The sequence below is a fragment of the Mirounga angustirostris genome, unplaced genomic scaffold (genome assembly GCF_029215605.1).
Source record: "Mirounga angustirostris isolate CCGP_5_RB_7025 unplaced genomic scaffold, mMirAng1.0.hap1 SCAF_4, whole genome shotgun sequence".
In the NCBI taxonomy this organism is placed as follows: Eukaryota; Metazoa; Chordata; class Mammalia; order Carnivora; family Phocidae; genus Mirounga; species Mirounga angustirostris.
This window is the reverse complement of record NW_026991712.1, coordinates 90,377,906-90,405,140: the sequence shown is the minus strand read 5'-3', so window position 1 is coordinate 90,405,140 and position 27,235 is coordinate 90,377,906. Positions and strand designations below refer to the sequence as shown.

The 27,235-nt window shown below is 44.6% G+C and overlaps 1 protein-coding gene across 1 annotated transcript; it reads left to right on the top strand.

The window, feature by feature from the left end:
* The first annotated feature begins 10,883 nt into the window (after window positions 1-10,883).
* On the top strand, window positions 10,884-23,816 carry HAO2 (hydroxyacid oxidase 2). The gene is made up of 6 exons (XM_045895354.3): window positions 10,884-11,085; window positions 12,873-13,156; window positions 14,508-14,717; window positions 19,136-19,294; window positions 19,659-19,728; window positions 23,395-23,816. Exons 1-6 carry the CDS (start codon window positions 10,884-10,886, stop codon window positions 23,448-23,450), a joined length of 981 nt encoding a protein of 326 aa, XP_045751310.2. The 3' UTR covers window positions 23,451-23,816.
* The last annotated feature ends 3,419 nt before the right edge of the window (window positions 23,817-27,235 follow it).

Sequence of the window (27,235 nt, the reverse complement as noted above, 5' to 3'; positions counted from 1 at the left end):
GGTAGAACGTCATCTATGGATGTTACTTGAGAAGCAATGGGAATATTCCTAAATCCCCTGATAACTTCCCCCAGGAAAGGACTCCTGTTACACTCTATGCCATAGCAACTAACAGAGAATGAGCTATTAAAGTCTGTCTTCTTTGACTATAAGCTTCTTGAGAGCAGAGATTGACATCCTAAAAGGTTTTTTTTTAATATCTTTATTGTTCGGCACAATGCCTGGTTATGTATATATTAGTTAAGTTTGGCTGTGCTGTCGTAGAGAATAAACCCTAAGGTCTTCGTGAGTTAATACATGAGTATTTATTTTTTGTTCAGACAAAATCAGCTGATCTCCAGGGCTACTCCTGTCCAAATGGTGACTCAGGGACCAAAGCTGCCCTTATCTTAGAGCTATGCCTTCTGGGGAGCACGGCCTCCACTTTGTTGTAGCCCAAAGAAGAGGAAGATGAAGGGCCGCACCTCAGTTCTTAAATTCCTGGCCCAGGATTTAACATGTTAGTCCCCCCTAGCCCACTGGCCAGCACGGGTCGCAGAGCCCTGCCTATCTCTTAGCAACTGGGAGATGTCAGGGAGCATACGAGGAGCAGTAAAGTTCTCTGCCTTCCTGGCTGACTGCGTGTACTCGGTAAGTCATGTTGGATAAACTAACGAGTAGACCTGACACGGGGTCTAAATTATGCTAGCACAGAACTGAAGCAACTTGCAACCTCCAGAGCCTCAGATGAGAACGCACATGTCATCGACAAGGGGAATAATGCACATGAAGCTACCATTTATTGAGGACTACTCTACACGAGGCCCTGTTCTAGGAATTTTACATGGGCTATAGTGTTTAGTCCTCACAAGGGCCCTATGGGATGGGCCTTAATATTCTTCTTTCACGAACCACTTTTTCACAAAACCGCGGTGAGCAAGTAGCAGAGCTGAGGTTTGAGCCAAGTGGGTCAAGTTACAAAGCTTAGGAGGGTCTATCTTCTTGACTCCACGGACTCCCTCAGCTATTAATGCCTTAGGGAACATCATTAGCAGCTGAAAGCAATACCCTTCAGAAAGACAATCGGGAGTCACAGCCCTAGTGAGAGAGGTGCTAGGAGGAAGGCAAAGAGAGACAGGGCTCCATTCCATAGCTGGTCTTCTCCATTTCTAATGGCTCTCTGCCTTTTCTCATCTCTCTCCTGCTACCTCCTCCTAGGGCCTACCACTCTCAGACAGAAATGCACCTACAAGACCTAAAGTCAGTGGTGAAAAAAATAAGAGTTCAGAGTGTTCTGAACATTCGTGTAGTTTGCGATGTTTGTTTCACACACGTCCTCTGTTTGAGCAAATGAAGAGGCAGGGGCAGTGATCTCCACCCAGAACACCTTTCCCAAAAGCCTAGATTGTGTGGGAATTGGCCAAGCTCACTTTATGCAGCTCTCCCAACCCTGTAAGACAGAGACCCGAATGTCTCCTAATGCACCACTAAGTACTCCATCCCAGCTCAACTACATCCACAGCAAGTCAGAAGGATTCCTGGTCAGCTTTGCTACTCTCATCGTGTGCACATAGATAATTCACCTGGCTTCTCTGGGTTTTAACTTTTTCATCTATAAAATGGGATTGTTGCACATCTACACTCTGATCACTGTCTCCCTGGGTTATTGTGGGCATCTAATGGAATAATATATGGAAGAGTGCTTTTAGATTGCTAAAATGGCTTACCTGCTTAACTGGTTATTGTTTATGACCAGCCAAATAATGAAATTTTCTTACTTTCTGATTGAGTTGCAGCTTGTTGAGGGAACCTGTCGAGCAAAGCTACATATGCCCATGGCATTTAAATGCCAACTCTCTCATTCTAGAAACCACACTTGGCTGTACGCATTTGCTTTTTTTTATGATGCTTAAGAGCCAGGACGTGGAAGGCAGAACATATTACCACATGTGTGATGTGGGGCAAAGTACTAATTAACGAATCTCTCTGAACTTCAGGTTTCTCACGTGTGAAAAGGGGATAGTGACATTTGTGTTTAGAAATTATTATAAGGGTTGAAATAGTAATGCACATAAAAAGATCTACATGGTGCATGTAGCATCATAAAGCACTTGATAAACGGCTGCGATTTTACTGTCATTTTATTATCAAGGAGCCATCATGTTGTCTCCAAGGGTCTTTGTGTAATCAAATTATTCCACTGCTCAACAGAATTAGAGAATCCCCAACCTTTCAAAACACCGTATGAGTACTTGGATCAGTGTCTGCCACTACGCCCCAAACAGTCTCCAACGCCCCTCTGGAAAGCGCACAACTGACAACATGGCTGTGCTCCATGGAAGTTATTTGTTTGGAACTCAACACATATTTTCCCACAGAAAGAACGCTACTAAAATAGTGGTTGCGTTCCCAGGTCACTGGAAATACCCACTTGATTTGCAAAGTAGCAGAAAATCGGCATATTTGCAATGCAAAAGAGCATAAAGCAATGCTGTTGCATTGCTAGTCATAGGCTGAAACTGAAAACCAAGAAAATTATGTAATACAGAGTTTCTTTTACTTTTCATAAATGGTGGAGATGAGGGAAAGCGGGCTTAATTAGAGGAGGAGAGAATAAGTAAAGAATCTTAACTTTTTTTTTTTTAACATTTTTGTTCTTAATCCAAGAGACTACATAACACTAATCTCATCCACCACAGTGGAGTTATTTTTGGTTTGCAAACGGAAAAGGGAAAGAAATGGGAAAGATCCTGGAAAGGGAAGCAGAGGTAAGAAAGACTTCCCGGGGTGGGGAGGGGGGAGAAATCCGTCAGTGGTTTGGATAAACTGAGGAAGAAGGAAGAAGCATACACGTGTAGTAAGACGGATTCCCAGGGTCCGGGAGCAGGGAACACAGGTTGGGTGAGAGCCCGCACCCTATTGTAGAAGGGAAGGGGTGCCGTGACCCATCAAACAGTTCCCCACTGAAGCCACAAGGTGGCGCTACAGGGCCAGAGCAGCTTGTAGAAAAAGAGACCTCAAGGTTGGAGGGGCAAGAGGGAAGGAAGGCTGTGAGTACCCAGCTACTCCGTGTTAGGAAATAAGCCCAAATGATGTGCTGGTTCCCTGTCCTGAACTTTACTGCCACGAAGTAAATGGTGGACTAGAATGTTAACATGGCCTCATCTAAATGAGGTCTTTTCATTGGCTGGCCAGGGAGGCACAGAATATGAAGGTCCTCAAGGACCTCAGCCCAACCTTTAATTTCTTTTTTTTTGTTTTGTTTTTTTTTTCCAACCTTTAATTTCTGATGGCTTCAAACCTGGTGGAGGTTAAAAAGAAATCTATAAAAACCAAGAGTTTTCAAATGACAGACTGAGGCCCAGGGAGAGGAAGTAACTTGCCTAAGCTCATATAATTCAAGTGTCAGTAAGCTCCCCAAAGCAGGCTGCCTCTCCTGCTAGTGCCATCACTAGTCCCCTGACCACTTCACCGGTCCAGTGTGTGCCCTACCTCCAACCTCAGCCCTTCTGGCTGATATCGGCTAACCGAGTTGGGTCAGAAGGAGTAGAGGAGGACCTGGAATGATGAAATCCAGCGTAGATCAATCTCTGGAAGCCTTATGATTTTTTTTTTTGTTTTAAGATTTTATTTGCAAGCAATCTTTACACCCAATATGGGGCTCGAACTCACAACCCTGAGATCAAGAGTCTCCTGCTCCACCGAGTGAGCCAGCCAGGAGGTCTTGGAAGCCTTAGGTTTATGCTGAGAAGCTAGTTCTCAAATAAGGAGCAGTGAATTCAGGTACCATAGCCAGGCTATCCAGGGGAAATTGCAAGAGTCTCCTAGTATATCAGCAAGAGTACTGACTGTGGAGACAGAAGACCTAGGTTTATTTTAAATTCGGCTATGGTGTAAGCTTGCACACATTTCTCCCGCTCTCTGATGCCGCTCTTACTGTCTTCTAATCCTCTGTGGTCTTGTGGCCTAAGGAGGTGGGGCAGTGGGTAGCTGATGACCTAATTAGGCCACAATAGCTCCAGGGCAGGCATATCCCTAATATAAATGTGCTTCCCCTCAGAACCTCAAAGACTCCTTCAACTCGTGATAAACAAAGCTTCTGGGGTAAAACAAAGGCATGAGTCATTCCCCATCATTCCTGCAGAAGAGGTTCTGAAGAACCGGAACATCCTACTCCTCGTGGTGGAACATGAGGACAGGTCAAGAGAAGTTTAATTACTGAAAAGAAAAACCAACTAATGGGAGTAGTGGAGGGGTGGTAGGCTGAAGAAGAGAGATGATTATTACACAAAACAGAATAAAAATTTTCTTAAATGGGCATCATGGCCTGGAAGGGGTCCTGAGTCCTCGATTCATACCGTGTGAGGGCTCAGGAGAAAGACCAGAACTGATCCCGGGCTGATAGAAACCCAAGTCAATTCTCAGCAGCATTTGACTAGGCTGGTGGCTGTCAGACCCACACTGGGCCCCTTGTTCCCTCGCTCCCACACGAATGTAATCCTTGGCTCCTTAGGCCACCCCAGTGTTACGGACACTCTGATTGATATCTGCCCAGATGTGCCTAGAAATCCAACTCCTTTACCCTGACCTTTCCCCCCATTTGGAGGACTCTCTAGGAGTTCATGAGCCTCAGCACGTCTTCTCTGGTCCTGACACTGACTGTGGCCCCAGCCCTGGACTCCCCCTCCCTCTGCCACCACACATTCCACTACCAGGGCCTCCTCCTGCTGCCATGTCTCCCCTCCCATTGCTACAGTCATGGCTGTAGGCTTTGCAGCCACTCTCCTTGGGGCTGTCACGGCATATGCAGTGATTAAAGCACTCTCAGCCAACCTTGAACAGTGTGATCCCTCAGACAAGGTCCCCAAAGCGTAGCCTTGATGTTATCTCTCCCACTCCATTGAGAAACTTGGCATAAGTTCCCAGGCGACCAGGCCAGAGGGTCTTCAAGGACACCACCTTTCATCATCAAACACTTGCACCTGGAGCTGGATCCTCAGAAGCAGCCTTTGCTTCCCCTTGTATCTCAACGACCTGCCCTGTGATTTCCGCCCTGACCTTTTTTACTGAACACCTTGGGGTTTCTCACACAAGTGGAAGCTCTGATAAACCAGATTCCTAAAGTGACACCAACATGAATTATGAGTCATCTAAAGTCTTCAAAGACAGACAACTTGTTTATCTAGCCTAATTGCGTTAGATCAAATGGCAATTTTGAAGAAAAGGTCTGCCCTGAAATGCCTACTGGTCATAGTCTATGTCGTTCTTTCTTTTTTTTTTTTTTTAGTTTTTTAAAAATGTTTTATTGTTATGTTAATCACCATACATTACATCATTAGTTTTTGATGTAGTGTCCCATGATTCATTGTTTGTGCATAACACCCAATGCTCTGTGCAGAACGTGCCCTCTTTAATACCCATCACCAGCCTAACCCATCCCCCCACCCCCCTCTCCTCTAGAACCCTCAGTTTGTTTCTCAGAGTCCATCGTCTCTCATGGTTCATCTCCCCCTCCGATTTCTCCCCCTTCATTCTTCCCCTCCTGCTATCTTCTTCTTCTTCTTTTTTTTTTTTCTTAACATATATTGCATTATTTGTTTCAGAGGTACAGATCTGTGATTCAACAGTCTTGCTATGTCGTTCTTTCTTTCCCGGTCATGAGCAATGGGTACCACGAAAGTCCTTGCTCTTATGTTTGAGCTTTCTTATCTCCCATATGCTAGTTGTACCTCACCATTTTTTTACCAAGAGACAAAAAGCCTGAAGAAATTAAATGACATACAATGAACTAAAGTTCTTGCAAGAGACTTTTACCCTTTCTATCCTTTTCTCCACTTTTCTCTTCTTCTTGGGTAGTTGGGATAGAGGAGAAAAGAAGAAAAAGTACTGCATTGGAGATAAAATGGGAATACAAGAAAACCACTCGACAACTTAGATCCTCCTTTGAATTCCTGGTGGCTTTAAGTCTGGTATGGATCAAACTGAGATACATAAAAACATATAGTGCTAAGTCTCCCTTCCTAATGTGGGGAAGGCTTTGAACAATGAAGTTGTCCTGTTCAACTAGAGGCCTCATATTGGACCTCTGATAAAAATAATGGGCTCAGTACTTTACTAAACTATGAAAAGAGAAAAATGCATCATAATTATATTTTCACCCTGCGAAATTCTTTTAAATTCAATGAAACAAGTAGCTGATGTGAACCAACTATTTTGCTCTGCACCATGAAATTGAGAAAGGAGAATGTCTATCTTTAGGGGCTATCAGAAGACATGACTCTGAGCCTTCTCCTGTCATAATTTACTGACTGAACTTTCACAAGTTATTCCATATCCTAGGCCTCATTCTCTCCAAATGCAAAATGAAGACACTAATACCTTCTCTGTCTACTTCACAGGGAGGTAGAAAGTAGAAACAGTAGACAGAAAAAGAAATGGTAAATAGAAATGCGATAATAAAATATTTGGTGTGTACAAAGATGCTGGACATTTCTTTATTTCCGAAGAGTTTCCAGATACTCTCATTCCCACAATTCCAGTCAAGTAATTCTGAGTGAATCTGAGCCATTTCTCTTGGACTAGACTCAAGCTTTGTTGAGGTTTTATGCTAGAAATCTGCAGAAGAGTATTTCTGTGAGTGTGTAATGTATGGGAAATGGAGATTTGTTGAGACATCTGGAGTAGAAACCTGGTGGAGAATTCTCATCCGACAAGGCAGAAATGACAGATGGGGGAATGTTACATTCAAATAATGAACATTCACGAATAGCAACTCGCTGTCACATACCGTCCTAACGCGTGGGAATACAAAGCATGTTGGGGGTCCCAATTCAGGGATTCACTAGGAAGACACGTAGGACACAGCGTGTAGTTGAGGCTATGATTAATTGCAGAGAAAGAATGAGAAGCAGAATTAGCAAAGGGAAAAGGCTCACGGGGCAAAATCTAGAGGGGAACAGGTATAAGCTTCCAAGAATCCTCTCCCAGTGGAATTACGCAAGATGCACTTAATTCCTCCAGCCGTGAGTTGTAACAACACGTGTGAAGCATTGAACACCACAGAGGCTCATTTTAGAGACTCATTGCCCAAGGCTTTTTGTTGGGGGCTGGTCATATTGACATTCTCTGCCAAACCCATGCCAAAATTCTAGACCTTCGGAAGGAAAGCAGATGTTCAGCATAAACCACGTTGTTTGTACAGTTTAGACCAGTGAGCCATGCCATTCTTATCAGAGAGTAGTGGGAACCCTCTTGAAGTCCAAGTTCCCAGACTCCAACCAAGATCCAGCTTTGCAAGCAGGCCTTTTGAGAGCTAGCATTCTCGAGCCTGGTCTGTTAACTCTTATGCACACAGAGGTTTAAATCAGTGATCAATACTGATGGGTAAATACAATGAGAAATTCATTCAACCAAAATCACTGAGACTTGAAGGGTCGGGCAGGAATGAGATAAATTAGACATGGTTGCTGTACCTTGTCAAACTCAACTCAGCACCTCACTAACTCCCTGCCCACCCACTGACAGAGAGCACTGCCTATAAAAAGCTCTGTGGCTATGCTCCAAATTCCTCACTGCACAGCCCAAGGGCTCTGTTTTCTGCCTGCCATAACTTCTTTCCGCTTAGCCCCTTGGGTAGGTGTTTGGGGCTACTTCTCTGTTGGACTTGACTAGATTCTGGCATGGCCCTGGATTCCCTCCACCAGTTCTGCCCCATCCTTACCCCCATCAGTATCCCCAACACTCCACACTTCATCTGGCTTCCTTGGCCCCCTTGTCCATTAAAGGAGCTGCCCCATTCATGTTGGAAGCCCTACTTCCTGGGACTTATCCTGGTCCCTCAGTCAATGACTTAAAAGTCATTCCATTTCTACTGACAGCCTCTGGCTAATTTTTGCCCCACTGCCAGTTGCCAGGGAGATGCCCCAGACTATGGACTACAAATTTCTCAGCCTTTCCTGCTGGGCCCCTCTCCTGCAGGAGCTCCACACGCTGTCCTTGACTGCAACCAGTGCCTTCAGCATCTCTGCAGCTGGAGTTCCCACTGTCCTTGCCCCTACTAGATGGATCTATCCTCAAACCATGCCCTCTTTCATCTTTAGGTGGGGCAGAGGGGGTATCAGAAGTACCAACCTCCAGGTTTACTTTAGATTGGGTATGGGAATGAATGGAGGACACATATGCTGTTTTCTTGGTCTCAAAGTGAACATGTTCAATGACCCTGCCAAGGAGTCAAAAACGGTAAGCTTCTCCCTGATATCAGTCAGAGCCCCAAGCAATTCATTCATCCAGAGATTCCCAGGAACTCCTGGATAATAGTATCAGATCAGCCCCAATTTTCCCAGCCTGATGATCTCCTCCCCAAAAGGTAGGAAACAGCTCTTGGGCATGTTCAGGAAGTGCTTGTAGTGATTCAAATGACAAGGAAAAACCACCCAGAAATGAAGCTGGTAAGACAGTTAGGAGCTGGTCCAGGAAAGCTGTGATGGCCATCACAGGGGCATTTGATCAGACTTGCATTTCAGAAAGATCCAGGGACCTGGAGGGAGACGAGATAGAGAATGAATCTGGAGGCTAGGAGACAAAGAGAAGAAATTTTTGTAATAATCTTACAAGAGGTGGCATGGCCTCAACCGGATCTGAGGCCATGAAATTGTAGAGATGAGGGGACAAACATGAGGGATATTTAGAACACCAGATAACCAACATTTGAGTATGAGGAGTGAGAGAATGGAAGCATAGGGATCAGCATCTTTGGTAATACCTCCACTGGGATAAGGAATACACGGGGGTCATTATTGAATCCAAACAGCTTCAGGCCATAGCCCCCACATTTACCCTCTCCTCTACATCTGACGTATTCTCAGTGTCTTGTTTGTTTGGTTTTGGTTTTTCCTTTGAAGGTCCAGAAATGCCCTTGGTGTGTTTGACAGACTTTCAGGCTTATGCCCAAGAGCATCTTTCTAAGTCAACTTGGGATTTTATTGAAGGAGGAGCTGATGAATGCTTCACCCGTGATGACAACATGGCAGCATTTAAAAAGTCTGGTCTTCTGTATCCTTTCTCTTGTTAAGCTAAGGTGCACTGGGTGAGGGGTCCTTGGAAGGTAGCAGCCCTGTTCTCTGCCTCCAAAGAACACAGAGTACTCAAGATATATCAATGGGTTTTGTTGTTATTGTTTTGGGTTTTGGGGGGTCTTCTTGGGGGGTGGGCAGGTGGCCGGGGAGAGGATGAATGGAGAAAAAACATATCTTAGTGCCTCTGCAGAACTAACACGAGTCACCCTCCCTCTGCATCCCAGCAACTCTGCCACCCAACAAGATAGGACAAGAGTCCAAGGTCATCAATTATCTGGGCAGGGAGGAGAAGCCAGTGGGGTAGGCCTAAATCTCCTGAGTTCCTAAACTTCTGGCTTAAAGGAGATAATGTCTGTTGGGAGAGGGGACACAAGAAATATGGAGACCCAAAGTGTCTTTAAAAAAAAAAAAAAGATTTTATTTATTTATTAGTCAGAGAGCACAAGCAGGGGGAGCAGCAGGCAGAGGGAGAAGCAGGATCTCCCCTGAGCAGGGAGCCGGATGCAGGACTCGATCCCAGGACCCTGGGATCATGACCTGAGCTGAAAGCAGCCATTTAATCGACTGAGCCACCCAGGCATCCTGAGACCCAAAGAGTCTTAAGGGTGAAAGGAGGTTGATTTCAAAGAGGAGCTGGGCTGGAACAGCAGCCGGTAGGGTACAGGGTGGTAAACAGCCCAGAGGCCACGTCGGGCCCACCGCCTGTTTTTGGATGGTCCACAAGCTAAGAATTTTTGTTTTCCATTTTTAAATGGTTGAAAAAAAAAAAACTAAAAGAAGAATGGTAATTTGTTACAGGTGAAGATTATATAAAATTCGAATTTCAGTGTTTATAAATAAAATTTTATTAGAACCAGCCATGGTCAATCATTTACATATTGTCTATGGCTGCTTTTGCATTACAACAGCAGATCTGAGTAACTGGGACAGATCGCGTGGTCCACAGAGCCTAAAATATTTACTATCTGGCCCTTTACAAAACAGCTTACTGCCCCCTATAATAGAGAGGTCAGGAGAAAACTGAAAAATGGGATACAATGTGAATACAACGTTCTGTATTTTCATACTTGTTTGGCACTGTACTAGGCCCCTTACTTGCTTTAGCTCATTTTGTCTTCATGAGACAATTATGGAGTTTGGACTATTCTCCCATTTCACAGATGAAGTTTGTATCTTACCCAAGTTTGTACAAACAATATATCTAGCAAAACCTTTCTACGTTTGTATATGGGAATAATAATATTTTGTGAAAAATACGCATTCTTGGACCCTGAGACTAAGTCTCTATTGGACTTAAAAGTGTGTTTTATATGTTTACTATTGTGAATTCCCTACCTTTTTCTAAAGCAGTAGTTAAGTCAAATCTTCCAATGAATTAGCTTCTAGCGAAAAACAAAACAAAACAAACCCCCACCATGATCATTCTCTGGGATTTGTCCTCTTTTAGTGACCTTTTCTTACTTTATAGAGACTTGTTTCTAACCCATGAGCAAAGAGCCTAGAACTCCTTCCTGCTTATTCTTTTCTTTTCTAATCCTCGGTATGGTAAATCAATCAAAGCATCCAAGTGCTGAGAGTCTGCTCAGGAAGGCAAGACTCAAAGACACAGATCTGTGCCAGAGCAAGGCCAGAGGTGGTGTGGGCCACACGTGCACTGGGAGTTTAGAGGGAGTGGGGTTAATGTGGGCCAGGATGTTAGGAAAGGCTTTCTGAAGGAAAGTTGGTCTGTTGGCCTAATCAGCCAACTGACTCCACCGGAGGTTTCTTGGGACCCAGTCTGGTGTAGACCTGCACCCAAATCTGGAAGCCCCAGCCCCATGCAGCAGCTGCATGCTGGAGAGTAACCCCACTAATAGAAGAATCTTTGTTGCTGGGCACAGAATCCGTCTCCGCCCCCGGTACCTGAGAGATGTGCAAGAGGTGGACACCCGGACCACAGTCCAAGGGGAGGAGATCACAGCCCCCATTGGCATCGCGCCCACGGGTTTCCACTGCCTCGTCTGGCCAGACGGAGAAATGAGCACAGCCAGAGGTATGACCCAGCCGCACCTCGAGGCTCCCTTCCCAGGGGCCCTGAAGTGTGCAGGTAACCTTCAGAACAATAGCAGGATTTCTCCCAGAGGGAGCATAGGGACAGCAATCTGGTCAGAATTAAGGAGGATGTTCACATAACATTTCATCCCAGTTTGAGAAAACATCCATTTCCATCACAAAGAGAGGGCGGCTACAGATGAAAAGATGTGGAAACCAAGCAGGTCATCCTGCGAAGGAGGAATGCAGGCCACTCACAGTCTGCGGGGGAAAGGGATTCTCAGCGTGACTTCAAGGATAGGGCTCTCTTTGACCTGACCCCTCATGGGCCAGGGTTGGGGCTGAAGGGTGAGTCTCTGAATTTAGGATGAGGAGAGTCATGACATGAGGTCCTGACAAAGCCCCGGGCAGGTGTTCCTGCCCAAATGTTGTGTTTCCCTTCTCCTTGACTGACTTTGTCATCTTAGATGACAAAAAGTTTCTTATTGCATATGTCTCCTTCCTAATAGCCCCTTATTCTCTTCCCCCATCCCTCTGCACCAAAAAATAATGAGAAGAGAAGGAAGAGGGGAGGGGAAGGGCTGAAAATAGTCCTGTGACTCCCTTTATAATCTTTACTCTAGGTCACATCTAGGAAATATTTCATTTGCAGTTTGCCCAGGACTTCCCTGGGATCTTTTCCTTTGACTCCGTGATATAGGAAGCAATGAATCCAAGGATTCTAGAGCTCCAAGTGACATCTGTCTGGTTAGGAGCCAAGACTGGCTAGGCTCAAATATGAATATCCTGTAGGACTATGACTGTTTTACTAAATCTTCACGGTTGGACACATGGTGCTTTTGTAGTGGGGCCGAAGAATGGGGTATCTCCTGTTGGTGTCAGGAGTTGAAAATATTAAATCCTGATTAGGCCAGAGTCTGCCCGGGTTGTGGAGTGGTAGTGACGTTGACCTACTAGAGAGTCCTACTGAAAACAACAGTCACAGTAGGAAGTGAGAAATACGCAGCAGTGTCGACATCACCGTCACCCCCACCCTCGCCAACCTCGTGATCACTAAGCCTTTGTACAGCACATCACTTAGTAATTTTAAAAATGCTTCCAGGGGTGCCCGGGCGGCTCAGTCGGTTGAGCATCAACTCGATCTCTGCTCTGGTCTTGATCTCAGGATCGTGAGCTCCACGCCCAGCCCTATTTAAAAAAATAATAATAATAATAAATAAAACACATAAGAATGCTTCCATATCTAGTATCTTGTTTAATCTCTCAGCAACCCTATAAGAGAGGTATTATTATTTCCCCCCATTTGACAGACGAAGAAAATGAGACTCAAGGCACACAGCTAGGAGGGGGGAGAACGAGCACTCTTCTCACTTAGATAGCATGCTTTCTCCGGGACAGAGCTCAGCCTTCTCCCCTGGCATCACCTTTCCTCACCCTTTGTCCTCTTTAGTTCCCTTCTGCTTCATCAACGAGTTCACGGGCAGCCCATTCTCCCATCAGAAAGCTGCAGCATGTCCAACCAAAATCGTTCCGGGCACTGAATGACCGCTCCAGCCAGGAAACTTGACAGGGTCTGGAGGACAGGCTCTACAGCTGGGCGGGGCGGGAGGGCTCCGGGGCTGACCGAATGCCCCCTACGCCCCCTGCTCTAGTGGGAAGCGGGATGAAGTCAAGCTTTATCTCCACTCAGAGGGCAAACAGGCCAGAGGTGGCACGGACTGTGAGGGCTTCTCCCCGGGGCCCAGAGCCCTCCTCCCTCCAACCTGAGCTGTGCTGTTGGCTTTGCAGCCGCCCAGGCAGCCGGGGTCTGCTACGTCACCAGCATCTATGCTAGCTGTCCCCTTGAAGACATTGCTGCCGCGGCCCCCAGGGGCCTCAAGTGGTTCCAGCTCTACATGCAGCCAGACCGGCAGCTCAACAAGCAGCTGGTCCAGAGGGCTGAATCCCTGGGCTTCAGAGCTCTGGTCATCACTGTGGATGCGCCCAAAATTGGCAACAGGCGACGTGACTTTCGAAACCAGCTGAACTTAAAGATGAACTTGTTGCTGAAAGACCTTCGCTCGCCTAAAGAGGTAGGAAAGATACCAGATCCAGTGGGCGGGCATGACAGGAGGCAAATTTCCTCCCCTCCTTCCTCTCCCTTCTCTCTTGCTACAAAAAGTCCCTGAGGGCCGGGTCTTGCCAGACACTGCAGATGTCCCGGCTCAAACAGCAGATCTGGTTCCTGCTATCCAGAGCTACCAGATGAGCAGGATAGAACACAAAATGTCCTCACTCCTGGAGCTACCCAGCCTGTCACCAGAAGTGTTCTGGCCAGGGCTGGGTGTTAAGAAATAGGAAAGCTATGGAAAGGGATTTTCCATGCCATAAGAGAGTAAATTAACCAAGTTCTTCCAACACTGTCTACACCATGGGGCGCTTAGCAGATGATCATTTTGGATGGCACATTTAGGTGAACTGACCGCCTGAAGAGGCTGCTCACAGACAAGGTGACTGGCCCACAGAGTGTAGCCCGCCCAGGCCTCCGACCCTGCTGCCTTGAGAGCTGAGGGTCGGTACCTCTCGACACCTAGAACTCCTCCCTAGAACTGCAGTACACTTGTTTGGAATCTGAAATAGGTGACTGCAAAGGCCACTTCCCCATTAAAATCCTACAGTCAGATGGGATGGAATGCCCCAGAGAGAGAAAGTTTTGGCAACACTGGAGTCCCTTGGTTACATTAGAGATAATGGTATCAGCCTTTGCAGCCAGTGGGCAGCTGTGATACTCAGTCAAGTGACTCAACAGTTCTACACATTAACCACAAATTAGCCTTGAAGGTTTCTGGAATCCTTATCTCAGATTCCAGAGACACACTGGGATTTACAGATATTTGATTCACATGGTGAGCCAAGGTTAGATATAAGGTAGTATCTGATTCAGGATTATCGAAGTATTTCTTAGTTCTTATAACCTTGGGCATATCTCAAGCATAACATGTTATATCGGCCTATAAATGCTTTTGTTTATCCCCTTCACTTACTAAACTCTGAGGTTCTTTTAAAGTTGGGACTGTGTCACTGGGTCTTATACACAACTAATGAATCATTGAACACTACATCAAAAACTAATGATGTACTCTATGTTGGCTAATTGAACTTAATAAAAAAAAATAAAGTAGGGACTGTGTCTTATTTGTCTTTGTGTCCCCAGATCCTGGCATAATTATAGAGCAGGGCACAATTAATGGTTAATGAATAAGCAGTTGAGATAGTAATTCTTTTGCACAAATTTTGTTAGGAAAAGGAGCTGGAAGTGTTGTTGATTCTGTTACTACTCTTTTAAGGCTTATGAAAGGTGGCTATCTGAATGTGTCTCGGTTTGGAATGGATCAAACAATCCTCAAGGAGCTCAGGTCTAAGGTTCTTTTTTCTTCCCCACAGAGAAATTCAATGCCTTATTTCCAGATGTCCCCCATTGACTCATCCTTCTGCTGGAATGATCTCTCCTGGCTTCAGAGCATATCGCGATTGCCCATCATCCTTAAAGGGATCTTGACAAAAGAGGATGCAGAGTTAGCTGTGAAACACAATGTCCATGGCATCATTGTTTCCAACCATGGTGGGAGGCAGCTTGATGACGTTCCCGCTTCTGTAAGTAGGGTGACTTCAGAGGGGGTATGTGTGTGAGTGTGTGTGTGTGTGTGTGTGCGCGCGCGCAATCGAGTGTGCCTACAGCATGGTACTCTGTGCACTTTGGCCCACACTCCCCTCTCCCTTACCACATATGCTTGTACATAACTGTTAATTGCAAGAACTTTTAGTTATTAACAGTCTAGCATGTGCCAGGTTATTTTTACAAACTTCACATACATCATCTCTAAATCTCACAACTGTCCTGCAAGATGTACAGCATCATCACTCTTTTACAGATGGGGATCCTGGAGCTTAGAGATGTTAAGTAACTTGTCCAAGTTCACATAGTTAGGCACGACATTCCAAAGGCACTGAGGTCTCCTGCCTTCTGGAGGAAATATTCAGCTTAAAGACTGCCTGTGTGCATGGAGTGTAACAACATATTTTCTCATATGACACATCCTGGGAAGGAACAGTACCTCACTTACACGAATAAATAACCATTTTTCACAGTAAAACTAAAAAATGCCATATGAATCTTCTTCTAAAAATCTGTGACAGTCTGTGATTTTCCCCCTATCTTTTGAATTTATGTCCGTTACAGATGAAGAGGAGGCAGGCAAGAAAGAATCTTTAAATGGGAATTAATTGTTGATTTATCTTCTTGGAGATATATAGCTTATATTTTTCCAAGAGATTCTTCTATCACTACTTGATTTATTGTAAGAAAAGGAAGTGTGGGGTGGGGGCACCTGGGTGACACAGTGGGTTGGGCTTCCAATTCTTGGTTTCGGCTCGGGTCAGGGTCTCGGGGTCGTGGGATAGAGCCCCACGGCAGACTCTGCTCTCCCTGGGATTCTCTCTCCCTTTCCCTCTGCCCCTCCCGCTCATGCTCTCTCTCTCTCACCTCTCTCTAAAAATAAAAATCAATAAATCTTTAAAAAAAAAAAAAAAGAAAGAAAGGGAAGTGGGTTTTTTCTCTCTTTTGGCCTTTCTATTATGTAAGTAAAACACGTTCACTGCAGATAAATCATAAAATGTACACATGCAAAAAGAAGAAGATAAAAATCACCCCTAATTTCATCACTATCACTAATGACAATATTTTGGGAATTGATTTTTATCAACTTCTTAATGCAAAGATGACAGTTTAGGTTTAAAAAGCTACATACTATTTTGTAATTTTTCTCTTTTCACTTTATCAATATATTAAGAACATCATTTCATTTCAGTATATACGTTTCTCTCATTTTTTTTTAAAGATTTTATTTATTTATTTATTTATTTATTTGAGAGAGAGAGAGCAGGAGAGGGGGAAGGGTCTGAGGGAGAAGCAGACTCCCCGCCGAGCAGGGAGCCCGATGCAGGACTCGATCCCGGGACTCCTGGATCATGACCTGAGCCGAAGGCAGTCGCTTAACCAACTGAGCCACCCAGGCGCCCCACGTTTCTCTCATTTTTAATGGTGTATAGCACAAAGGGACAATTTATATAACCAACTGCCTATTGTTGAACATCCAATGACTTCCAAGCCTTCACCATTTTAAACAATGCATCAATGACCATCCTTAAATCTTTAGCAGTCTCAATTACTTCTTTAAAACGAATTCCAGGAAATGGAGAAGCTGTATCAACCAGTTTGTACATTTCAAGGCTTGTGAAGCTTGGAGGTTTAAGGTGCCAATGACTCACCCCTTCCTCCCCACCAGGCTCTCACTGAGAGAGAAAAGGCACAGAATAACAAGTCCACTTAGAGAATAAGGAGCACAGCTCACTGTAGCTCTCCATAAGAGCTGATTGAAGGGAACAGTTGGGCATCCTACTTCCCATCCCAAATTTTGACCTGTGACCCCAGGAGAAAGTAGATATGCAAAGCACATGCCAGCACTCTCACCCAAGTCCTGCAAGGATGCCCCCAGGCCACCTCCCACACACCCAGAAACTGGCAGAACAGGATGCTATAAAGTACAGCAGGTCCTGAGCAGTCCCAATTGTTCCTACGGGTAGGAACAGAAAACAAAAAAGAGCCCACCACCAGCAAGCAGCAAATAGAGTAGAATGTTGACTCTCGAAATAACTCTAATAAAACAGTATGCAATTGGCTCATGAATCAGTTTAGCCAGTCTTGCTCCCTTGAGGGGAGGACTGAGTAATACATGGAGAAAGAGGCCGAGTAATTGCTCCCCACTGCACTTCCTCAATAGAGAATGACTGTTGGCAAAGGTAGGAGCCAGAGAGAGAATTTCTCCTTCCCCATCATTCTCCCAAGCCATCTGACTTAACAACCAAACCCAAGGGGACGGTGCCGAGATTGGTGTGAAGCTAGTGAAGTACTTCTGGCTCAAAATTTGAGAACGTGCCAGAAAAACTTAGTAAGATAAATAATAGTTTAGGGGCGCCTAGGTGGCTAAGTGTCTGCCTTCCGTTCAGGTCATGATCCCAGGGTCCTGGGATCGAACCCCACATCAGGCTCCCTGCTCAGCGGGAAGCCTGCTTCTCCCTCTCCCACTCCCCCTGCTTGTGTTCCCTCTCTCGCTGTGTCTCCCTCTGCCAAATAAATAAATAATATCTTTAAAAAAAAAAGATAAATAATAGTTTAATGCAGTATTTAAAAAATTAAAATTAATGCAAAAAGTTCCATGGTGAACAAAATATCAACATTTTAAATAAAAATAGGATCTGTTCCTGTGCTTGCATAACCTGCTTCCACACATCTCTCTGTCGTCCTGACCCCAGATCCAAAAAAAATTTATTTACAAAAACAAGCAGTCACCCACCCTTGCTCACAGGTCAAAGTTTGCCTTTCAATTTTTAAATATTACATCCAAATGTTATTTATCTGAGTCTTTTGGCATTCCTTAAATTTTGTGCCTGAGGCCAGTGCTTCACTCCTCTCACCCCAGACCCTCTCTGTGAGGGGTATGACCCTTTGAAGCTCCCATCTCTAGAAGGTTCCATATATTTCCTGTATTTCTTCCTGGGACCAGAAAAAAGGGTCAGCTAGCTGTTGTCCCCAGAACGCTCTAATGAATGTCCTATTGTGACCTATCGAAAGTAACTCTAAAGCAATACTGTACCCTAGGCTAAAATTCACTCCCTGGTCTGTTTCTCCAAATTCCATCAGCTCCATTGTCCAATACAGCTCACTGGAAGAGTTTGCACAGATGTGTTTATTTCTTTTTCCCAATATCATCGAAATATTCCAAATAATACCATGCTGGGGCTATAAAAATACCCCTTATCTGGACATGCATTCCAGCAGTATTCTCATATGTAAGTCTAAAGTATTCAGTTCTCCTCCACTTGTAAATTAAGAGTACAAAGTTCTTTCCTCCCTGATTACATATTCTGCTCAGTCACCCAAAGGATCTCATTGAGATAGAATTGCCATTGACTCCTTCTGCAGCAGAAGTCCCCGAGGGCCCAGTTTCGCCTCCTCTCCAGCTGTCTGTCCAAGAGGCATAGAACAGGAGCCCTGAGACAGTTCCAAAACTCTGTCTTCAAGGACCCTGCTCCCAGACTCCGCTGTCACCCCTCCTCTTAGACTTGGAGGTGCTCAGGACTATGGCTCAGTCTGGGGCACTGTGGGTTGGCAAGACCTGGTAGCTGCAGAGCCTGGAACAGGGGAGGCAAGGTGAAAGACAAAGTCTGGGGAGAAACCAGGCCAAGTGATAAGCTGCTTTTGTTTTGCCCTACCTCGACAGCACTGTTGCTTGCATTCCCAACCCATGTCTCAGATAACCCATACAGGAGTCAGGAACAAGTGGGTCAAACGTGGTGTGTAAGGAACAATGGGCATCCCAGTTACACAAGACAGGCTATGGTCCAGACACATTTGCTTTGCCAAAAGGACTCAGTGCCTTACTAATGGAGAGCATTCCTAGCTGTGCCGCCGTAGAAACAGAGAAGGCTGGAGAAAACCAAAAGTCAAAATGCACTTTAGAAAGAACATTAAAGTGAAGACCATAAATGGAAAATATCCCCTTTAGGACGTGAAGAGGAACCAAGAGTTTCTTCCAAGCTGTAGATGGTTGAACAAGGAGTCAGAGAGAAGCTACACTCTGTCAGGGCAGAAAATGGCAAGAGGGAGAGCCTGCAAAAGTCCCTGGGGCTCACGGGGCGCCTGGGTGGCTCAGTCGGTTAAGCATGTGCCTTCTGCTCAGGTCATGATCCCAGGGTCCTGCTCAGTGGGGAGCCTGCTTCTCTCTCTCCCTCTGCCCCTCCTCCTGCTCATGTGTGCGCAGTCTCTCTCTCTCAAATAAATAAATAAATAAAATATTTTTTTTTAAATAAAAAGAAAGTCCGTGGGGCTCAGGAACGTAGCTGCATTATACTTGGACTTCCTGTTCCTGACCCACATTGAGGGCCACCTCTGCCCCATGATCCCCGAGAGTGAAAAATGGAAATCCCTCAAGCCATGCATGTCTCTTTCTCAGATCGATGCCTTGACAGAAGTGGTGGCTGCCGTGAAAGGGAAAATGGAAGTGTACCTGGATGGTGGGATCCGAACTGGCAACGATGTGCTCAAGGCTCTGGCCCTTGGGGCTAAGTGTGTGTTTCTGGGGAGACCAGTCCTGTGGGGTCTTGCCTATAAGGTGAGAGTGGCAGAGTGGAAACCAGTGGGAAGATACTGGGCTTCTCATTTGCTCCCGGGCTTTACTGTGGTTTGCCATCCAAGCTGAGCTGTTGTTGCAGGTGCCACAGATCCTGAGGGACAACTCCCCCTTGCCCGCCTCTCCCGCTTCCTCGGCAGGGCGTTTCACATTCTCAGGCCCCCTCACCCCCATCTTTTCCTCTTTGCTTCCCTGTCTTCCCAGTGTAGTTCCAATTTCACAGACATCCTTGTCCTCCCCACCGCAGCTGGGAGCACACCTAGAACAGCTACTCAGCACCTGGGCAGAATGTTCTTCACCCTTCTTTTTGTCTCTCCCCACCCCACCACCCCCCTCTTGGGAGCAGGGTGAACATGGCGTTGAGGAAGTTTTGAACCTTATAAAAAATGAATTCCACACTTCCATGACCCTCACAGGTAAGTTTTCACAATTCTTTTCCTGATTTGGAGCTGAAGGCCTGAGGGCTACAGAACGGGAGTGGTGACCCCTCTTCCTATTTCCCCTTCCCCAGCCCAGTGGCTGCCTAGAAGAGAAAGGAGGGAAGAGATGCCCCAGACAAAGACTGAACACAAACTCAAAAGGTGATACCTTTGCCACGAAAGCAAATGCAATTTCAGATTATAGGAAAGAGGGTCCCCCTGTGCTCTGGCCTGCTCAGATCACACAAGCAGGCTTGTTGGGTATGGTTCTGTGGGTCATTTTTTCATATTCATGGGCTGTGGGGAGTTGAGAAATTATGTCAAGGAGGAAGCATGGAGGAAGTGGGGAGACAGACACAACAGGAAGAGAGAAGGGGGAAACAGGAGAAGTGCCATCCTGTGTAACCACAGCCAGAGAAACATGGACATCTTGAAGTTCCATGCAGGTGGACTTCAGTCAAAAATGAAGTTATTGTAAAGTAGTGCTCATAAAAATTTATACGTTTTTAGCAAAGCCTGGGATCCCAGTGACCTATAAAATAGTAGTTCTTAACTAAGATCGACAATGATTGCCCTCTTCAGGAAGAATTGTTTTTAGAGTTTTGAGTTTATTTTTTTCCAGCTGGCACAAAGACCGCAGGGTGGATACTTCTGGTAGTTAGTGCTCAGAGGCTAGGAACACTAAATGTCCTAAAATGTCTGGAGAAGTCTCATAGAAAAGAACTACCCTACCCAAATGCCAATGGCCTATGGCTCTGTCATTGATTGTCTTTGTCTGCTGTAGATCTAACTGATCACAATGTGAAAGGACAGATAAGAGGAACCCCAATGAGACCTCCATTCACTCCTCAATTCTAAAATTTGGTAATAGCAGACACCGTCTCCAGAAGTAAGGAAATAATGAATCAAGAGCTCTGATGTGAAATCAAGACCATTTTCATGCCATTAACTTATTTCCATAAATGTTACAGAGCATCGGTCATGTGCTGAGCACAAGGCAGGATGTCCAGGTTCTTCTCAAGTCTGGCTTTGGTCTGATATTTAGACAAGTGTCTTATACTCAGTGTCCAAGTTATGTTAGCAGTGTCCATTGGGGTTGCAGACTCAACTTTTGGGCTTGAGTAATACAAATAGAAAACTTAGATCAGCATTACTGCCAGCACCATCCTCCTTCCCACTGAGCAAATTAATTAAAGAAAAAAAGGGGGGAAGAATAGATCAAGGCATGGAAGACAAGGACCGTCAACTTTGGACCAGAGCTATACTCTTCAGAGCCTATGAAGATAAGTCAGTAAATGACTTGGTGTCACCCAGGCCCTCTTGTAAGGGAGGGGGAGGGCATGAGCATGAACAGATATCATATTGGTGTGTTTTGTCCCTGGGAGGGAGGGGCGTGAAGGATAGGTAGACCCATGAGCTTCTGCAGATTCCAGGAGGTTGAGATGACTTTTCCTGCTCCCCCAAATATTTTCTCCCATCCTTGCAAAATGATGTCTGATATTCTTTTAACAGAAGCCTATTGGGGGAATTCACAATAACAAAGCTTTTTTATTCTACCAAAAGTTTACACTTAACAATCGCTGGGGTAGAAATGGTAGCTGAAAATCTCCTTCTGAAATAGAGTGGAGAGCATCCTTTTTTAAAAGGGGCAGAGAAAAAACAGAATTGTGAGCCTGTTTAGGGCTGACAGCTTATACTACCCTCCTTCTAACTGTTGTACAATGAGAATGTATTGTTTCAAATGCATATATAGAAAAATGAGTAATCACAACCAAACATGGGACAGAGTAGGGGGAGAGAGAAAGAATAGGAAACTCAGGAAGAAGGGCATCCGTTGGCATCCTCTGCATAAGAGTCTCTCCCCCAGGCTAGTCCATGGGAAGAAGGGATCTCAGGCGGGGGGCCTGGCTTTTGGTGGAACTCACTAAAATGCAAAATCATAGTGTGAAAGCGCCAAGATTCTGTCACCCCCTAGCCCTTCCACACACAATGCACGTAGGATGCCTGACCCAAAATCAGCACCCAGGAGGAAACAGTTCATATGATTTCTCTCTCCTTATTCCCCTGGAGATGTGTGACATTTTTCCCTAATGACCCTGTAACATCACAGCCCTGGGAGGAGACCTCTATTTGCACTATTGCTGAAAGCAAAATAAGCTTAAAAAGTCATGGTTTTTCTCACCGTGAGACCAATTGCTGAAATCATACTTATAGGAAGGTTAAAATCATGATCTGTCTTGGAAAATGTCCACATAAAATCATACCAACACAGGCTTACTAAAGTCTTATCCTTCATAAGGGAAGGAGGCTGAATTAAAAAGTATATGAACCTTCTCGAGGTTTATTGTTCGGAATTCCCTACTTCACTTTAAAGTAGCCAAAACATTTCAGTGTAAATATCCTCCGAATTTACAGTAATGAAAAAATTATAAATATGCATTCTCTCTCAAACTTCTACTGAGCCTCTGCCAAGGGCAGGGCAGTGCCCTTGGTACCGCATGAGACCCAGAAACCAATCTGATGAGAGTCGAATAAGTACAGAAACATTACCAAGGTTTATGGGTCAAACGGTCTCAAAATGGAGTCATAACATAACCTGGATGCAAGTACTGAGACATTTTTACATCATTTAAATATTATTTTTATTACAATATATAACCGAAGATCATATTTTGGCATCCTCTGTGCTCCTTGAATAGGACTGCCTACTGTGATGACCCACTATTCTCTGCCCTGGGGAAACCCAAAGCTCTTAAGACCACTGTCCATTCTGAGGAGAGCTGCCTCTGGTACCAAATTCCTGCTTCTGCTGAATAAGTTCATTTTGTGGGTTACTTTTGCATCCCATGCCTGCCATTTCTGTCCACTACAATCAACCCAGGCATAGTTTTTAGAGGGGAAAAGGACACTCTCATTAGTTATATTTTCGTGAGTAATACATTTTGCTAAAGCTGTGTTTTGGGAGGTGAAGATGCACACATCATACATGTGGGAAAAACTTCGAATTAATCATTACACATCCTGGCATTCAAGTCTTTCTGCCTTATCATCACCAAAGATTTCCTGTCTACTCAAGGTTACAGCTCTCCAGTCTGCACCAACAGACTACTCCCTCTTTCTCCTTCCCTTTGTGCTTCTTATCTGACGCCACTCTCTTCAGTCCCTGCGTCTAATCTCAGCTACAGTTCTAATTTTGCATTTTAGTTAAGATCCTCCACTAAAGAAGTGTTACATTTTGCAGCACTTTCCCTTAGAAGGCAACCGCTGTATGAAATAATCATTCCATCTCTTATTCCTGACTCATATTCTTCCTTGACACATACTTCCTATATCCCTGAGCTTTATCAGCACTCAGATAAAGGTCAAGTGTATCTATGGCACATATTAATTGATTTTTCAATGCTAAGATGGTGTTTGTATATTTTTACTATGCCTCTTTCAACACAGCCACAACATGGCTGTGTTGAAAGAGGACTTGGGCACAGGCTCACAAAATAATTCTCAAGGCAATCAGAATCACATTATTCCTCTGGTATCCATAATGTTTTTTCAGGGTGGGCACAAAGATCAAGTCAGGCTTGTTCCCATTGGATCATCCCATTACTCATGATGGGGTGGGTTATTGGTGTTTTGGAGAAATAAGCTTGTTAACTGTTCTTTTAGGTTGCCGGTCGGTTGCCGAGATCAATCAGGACCTGGTCCAGTTCTCCAGGTTGTAAAGAAAGAGGGCTAATGACCAGACTGCTGAGGTTGCCCACAGGGGGAAGACAAACTCATAGTGTGGTGCATGATGCCTTCCCGCCTTGGCCCCATCCTATCCAGAGGCTCATCCCCTGCAAGTTCTATCATTCTACCCCTTGTGCTTCAGGCCCTCCAAACCCCTCCTCTTCCTCAAATGTGACATGCTCTTCTTTGCCTCACTGCTTGTTATATGTTCTTGCTTAAAATCCTCCTCTGAAAGAAAAAATGTTAAAAAGGTGGATCAGGGGCGCCTGGGTGGCTCAGTTGTTAAACGTCTGCCTTAGGCTCAGGTCATGATCCCAGTGTCCTGAGATCGAGCCCCACGTTGGGCTCCCTGCTCCGCAGGAGGCCTGCTTCTCCCTCTCCCACTCCCCCTGCTTGTGTTCCCTCTCTTGCTGGGTCTCTCTCTGTCAAATAAATAAATAAAATCTTTAAAAAAAAAAAGTGGACCAACAATGACTTTTTTACACTCTGCACAGAAGAGCTATATGTACAAAATATTCTCCCACCAAAATCATACTCCTATCTGTAGATAACAGGAAAATAATATAGTTAAAAACATGGGCTTTGAAGTCATACACATCCTCTATATCTCTATGAAATAACTATGGGAATTTGTACAGAAGAGCTATCCGTATAAAATATTCCTCAATAAAAATCATCTTCTAGGGCTATCAAACAGGACAAGACAGACCAACCAGATGAAAGAAGGAAAGTAAATCAAGTGTAGTTAGAACACTTAGAAGAGTAGTAGATACTTTACAGAATCGTGGTCTTTGAAAAGAGGCTCAGGACATGGATTTAGATGACATTAATGGGTTGATAAAAAGAAAAGGGCAACTGACCGGGATCCCTGTGTTAGACCCAAACTTTCTATTCAGTTAAAAGTTCAAATTGGTTCCTGCACTGGTGTGCTTATGGTCAGTTCGAGGCCAAGGAGGAGCAAGGATGGGTTGCTTGTGCTGCAAGTTTAGGGACACACTAAGGAAGTGCCATGTCTGAGGGCAACTGCTTAGCTGATACAGTAGTCACACTCGTACTATGGGACAGGAAGCCTACATGACCATGGGTCTGGAGATGACCCCTCAACACACTGATCGGAGTGGCCATGTGTGCCTTGAAAAAGATGGAAATTTCACATGATCAAAAAGGGATATAAGGCAGGCATGATCCTGGTGTAGCCTAACTCATTTACTACTATAATTGGTCTTGGGAAACTTTTTTACTTTAGTTCACAGAGCCAAGGCCAGAGACATGAAAGAATAGAGGAGCAAACAAAAGCCTAAAATATTTGTGTTCATGACTTACGATGCTACAGGATCTTCTGACCCATCAAATAATGTCTTTCTGTGTAGTTCCCCTCCAAGAGAGGTATCTCCAAGAGAAGTAGCAAAAAGAGAGTTTTGACACAAGAGATTTGGGGACTCTGGAAACAAGTTAAAATAGAACATACCAGTCCTTCACCAGCAAATGAGAGAGATCTTTATTTCAATCACATTATATAATCCTACTGGATAGATGTAGGCTTTTTCAATAAAGTATCAAAGAGCTGAACCAACTGAAAAGATTAAAGGCTGAGAAATATTCTGTTATTCAAGGGTCCCCAAGAACATGGACTCTAATGGTGGGCAGCCTCTGGGCAGACTCATGAGGGAACTGTACAATCTGGCCATTTCACGTAGTATGCAACCTCACCCAGACAGATTTTGCTCTTCTCTGGCCTATTCCTCAGCCCTCACACTCCTGTCATCCATTAGGACTCGGCATCATATATGGTGGGGCTTGGTGCTGATGGCCAGGTCATCTCTTCAACCCTGAAATCACCAGCTGGGGGCTTAACTGTGTCATTCCAGATTGGTTTGGGGTAAGAGTGAGACAAATCACAATAGCATATGGCATTAAGGCAATCTGGTCTACAGATAATGGAGTTAGCTTACTTTACAAGAGAATCTAGTACAAGTTCTCCCTGTACATATCTATCTTGGTGATAGTTGTGCACACATGTGTGTGTTATTTTTTAAGTGGCTTTTCCTTCTGACTCAGAGAGCTAGCTCCAAGGTTCCAAGGGAAATGTGCAAAGATATTATAAAGATAGTGCCAAAAGGCTGTTCTCATTGCCTCAGAAGTGTGGACAGAGGAATTTCTACTGTCACCAGAAGAGATGCATATTAAATCTCAGAAGGGACTTCTTGACCCCTAAAAATGTCCTACACTAGAATGGATGGGTAAATAAGGCAAAGAAACCTTCTCCACTGGAACGTTGTCAACAATTGAACAGAATACTGAGTATCTAAGAGATAAGCATTGTGTTCTGATAAAAAGAATCAGCTTTAGAGTTGTCCCAGAGTCAGGCTGCTTGGACTCAGACTCTGGCTCCGCTGTCCTCAAGATGTTTGGCAAGACTAAAAACATCTTTGTCTTTACCTATTAAATAATAATACTAATCTTCTTGGATTCTTACTGTGAAAATAAATGATTTGGGGGACTTCTGGTTCCCAATCCAGGCTGTAGGAGCTTGAAATTCACCAGTCCATCCCAGCAAAATAAAAAGCTTAACAAACTGAAAAATCAACAATTCCTCTAGACACCTCAGAAGAGTGAAGTCAGAGGGAAAAACCACTGTCCCCAAAACTGGAGAGACAGGCAAATACACACAAGCACAACTTACCTGAGCAGAAACCTCCATGAAAACCAGCACCAGGTTCAGAATACCTAAACTGTAATTGGTGAGATGCTGGAGGCTCTATGCGGGCAAGTCTCAAAGTTAAAATGGGGGCCCATTAATAAGAGGTCCCTGCCCCCATTTTTTTGTTCTACCTCTAGGAACTCTACCAGGATCTCATGGTGAGTAGCAGAGAAAAATTCCCTAGAGCTTCCAGCAGGAGGAGGGAAAAGTAACCATTTTGAAATACACGAGAACATTCTGTTCTCAACAAGGCTAACCTCAAGAGAAACCATTTTGCCAGACACTAATTTTCTAGGGTTTTATCAGAGCCTAACTGACCTGGGAGGTGCAAAATACACAACTCCAGCCCCCAGCCACATTGGCAAATGTCACAGTCAAGGGGCACAGGCTCACCAAAGACTGAGGTCTAATCATAGAACTATAGAACACCACCCCCCCCCCCAACACACACACCTTACCACCACATCACTACAAGCCTATTTACCAGAGTTCCTTTTACCCATTACATCATATCTGGCTTTAAACAAAAAAATTTCAAGGCATACTGAAAGGCAAAAGATAGCATTCGAAGGGACAGAACAAGCATCAGAACCAGGCTCAGATATGGCAGTGATGTTGGAACTATCAGACCAGGAATTTAAAACAACTATGGTTAATATACTAAGAGCTCTAATGGACAAAGTAGACAACATGCAAGAACAGATGGGTTATTTAAGCAGAGAGATGAAAATTCTAAGAAAGAATTAAAAAGAAATGCTAGAGCTCAAAAACACTAACAGATCTGGAGAATGTCTTTGATGGGCTCATCAACTGACTGTACGTGGTAAATATTTTAGGCTTTGTGGGCCATACAGTCTTGTATCTACTTAACTGCAGCTGTAGCATGAAAGCAGCCATAGACACCTCATAAACAAATGGGTGTGGCTTTGTTCCAATAAAACTTAATTCACAAAAGCAGATGGTGGGCTGGACTTAGCTTGCAGGTTACAGTTTGCAACCCAATTTAGACCAATTACATATAATATCAAATATTAGGCATAATGCACAAAAAATTTTGTTCTCATACTCTTTCTCTTC

Coding starts and splice junctions, on each gene's coding strand:
- HAO2 (XM_045895354.3), top strand. CDS start 10,884: ATGCTGGAGAGTAACCCCACTAATAGAAGAATCTTTGTTGCTGGGCAC. Junction 14,718..19,135: donor TTGATGACGTTCCCGCTTCT/GTAAGTAGGGTG, acceptor TCTCTTTCTCAG/ATCGATGCCTTGACAGAAGT. Junction 19,295..19,658: donor TGTGGGGTCTTGCCTATAAG/GTGAGAGTGGCA, acceptor TCTTGGGAGCAG/GGTGAACATGGCGTTGAGGA.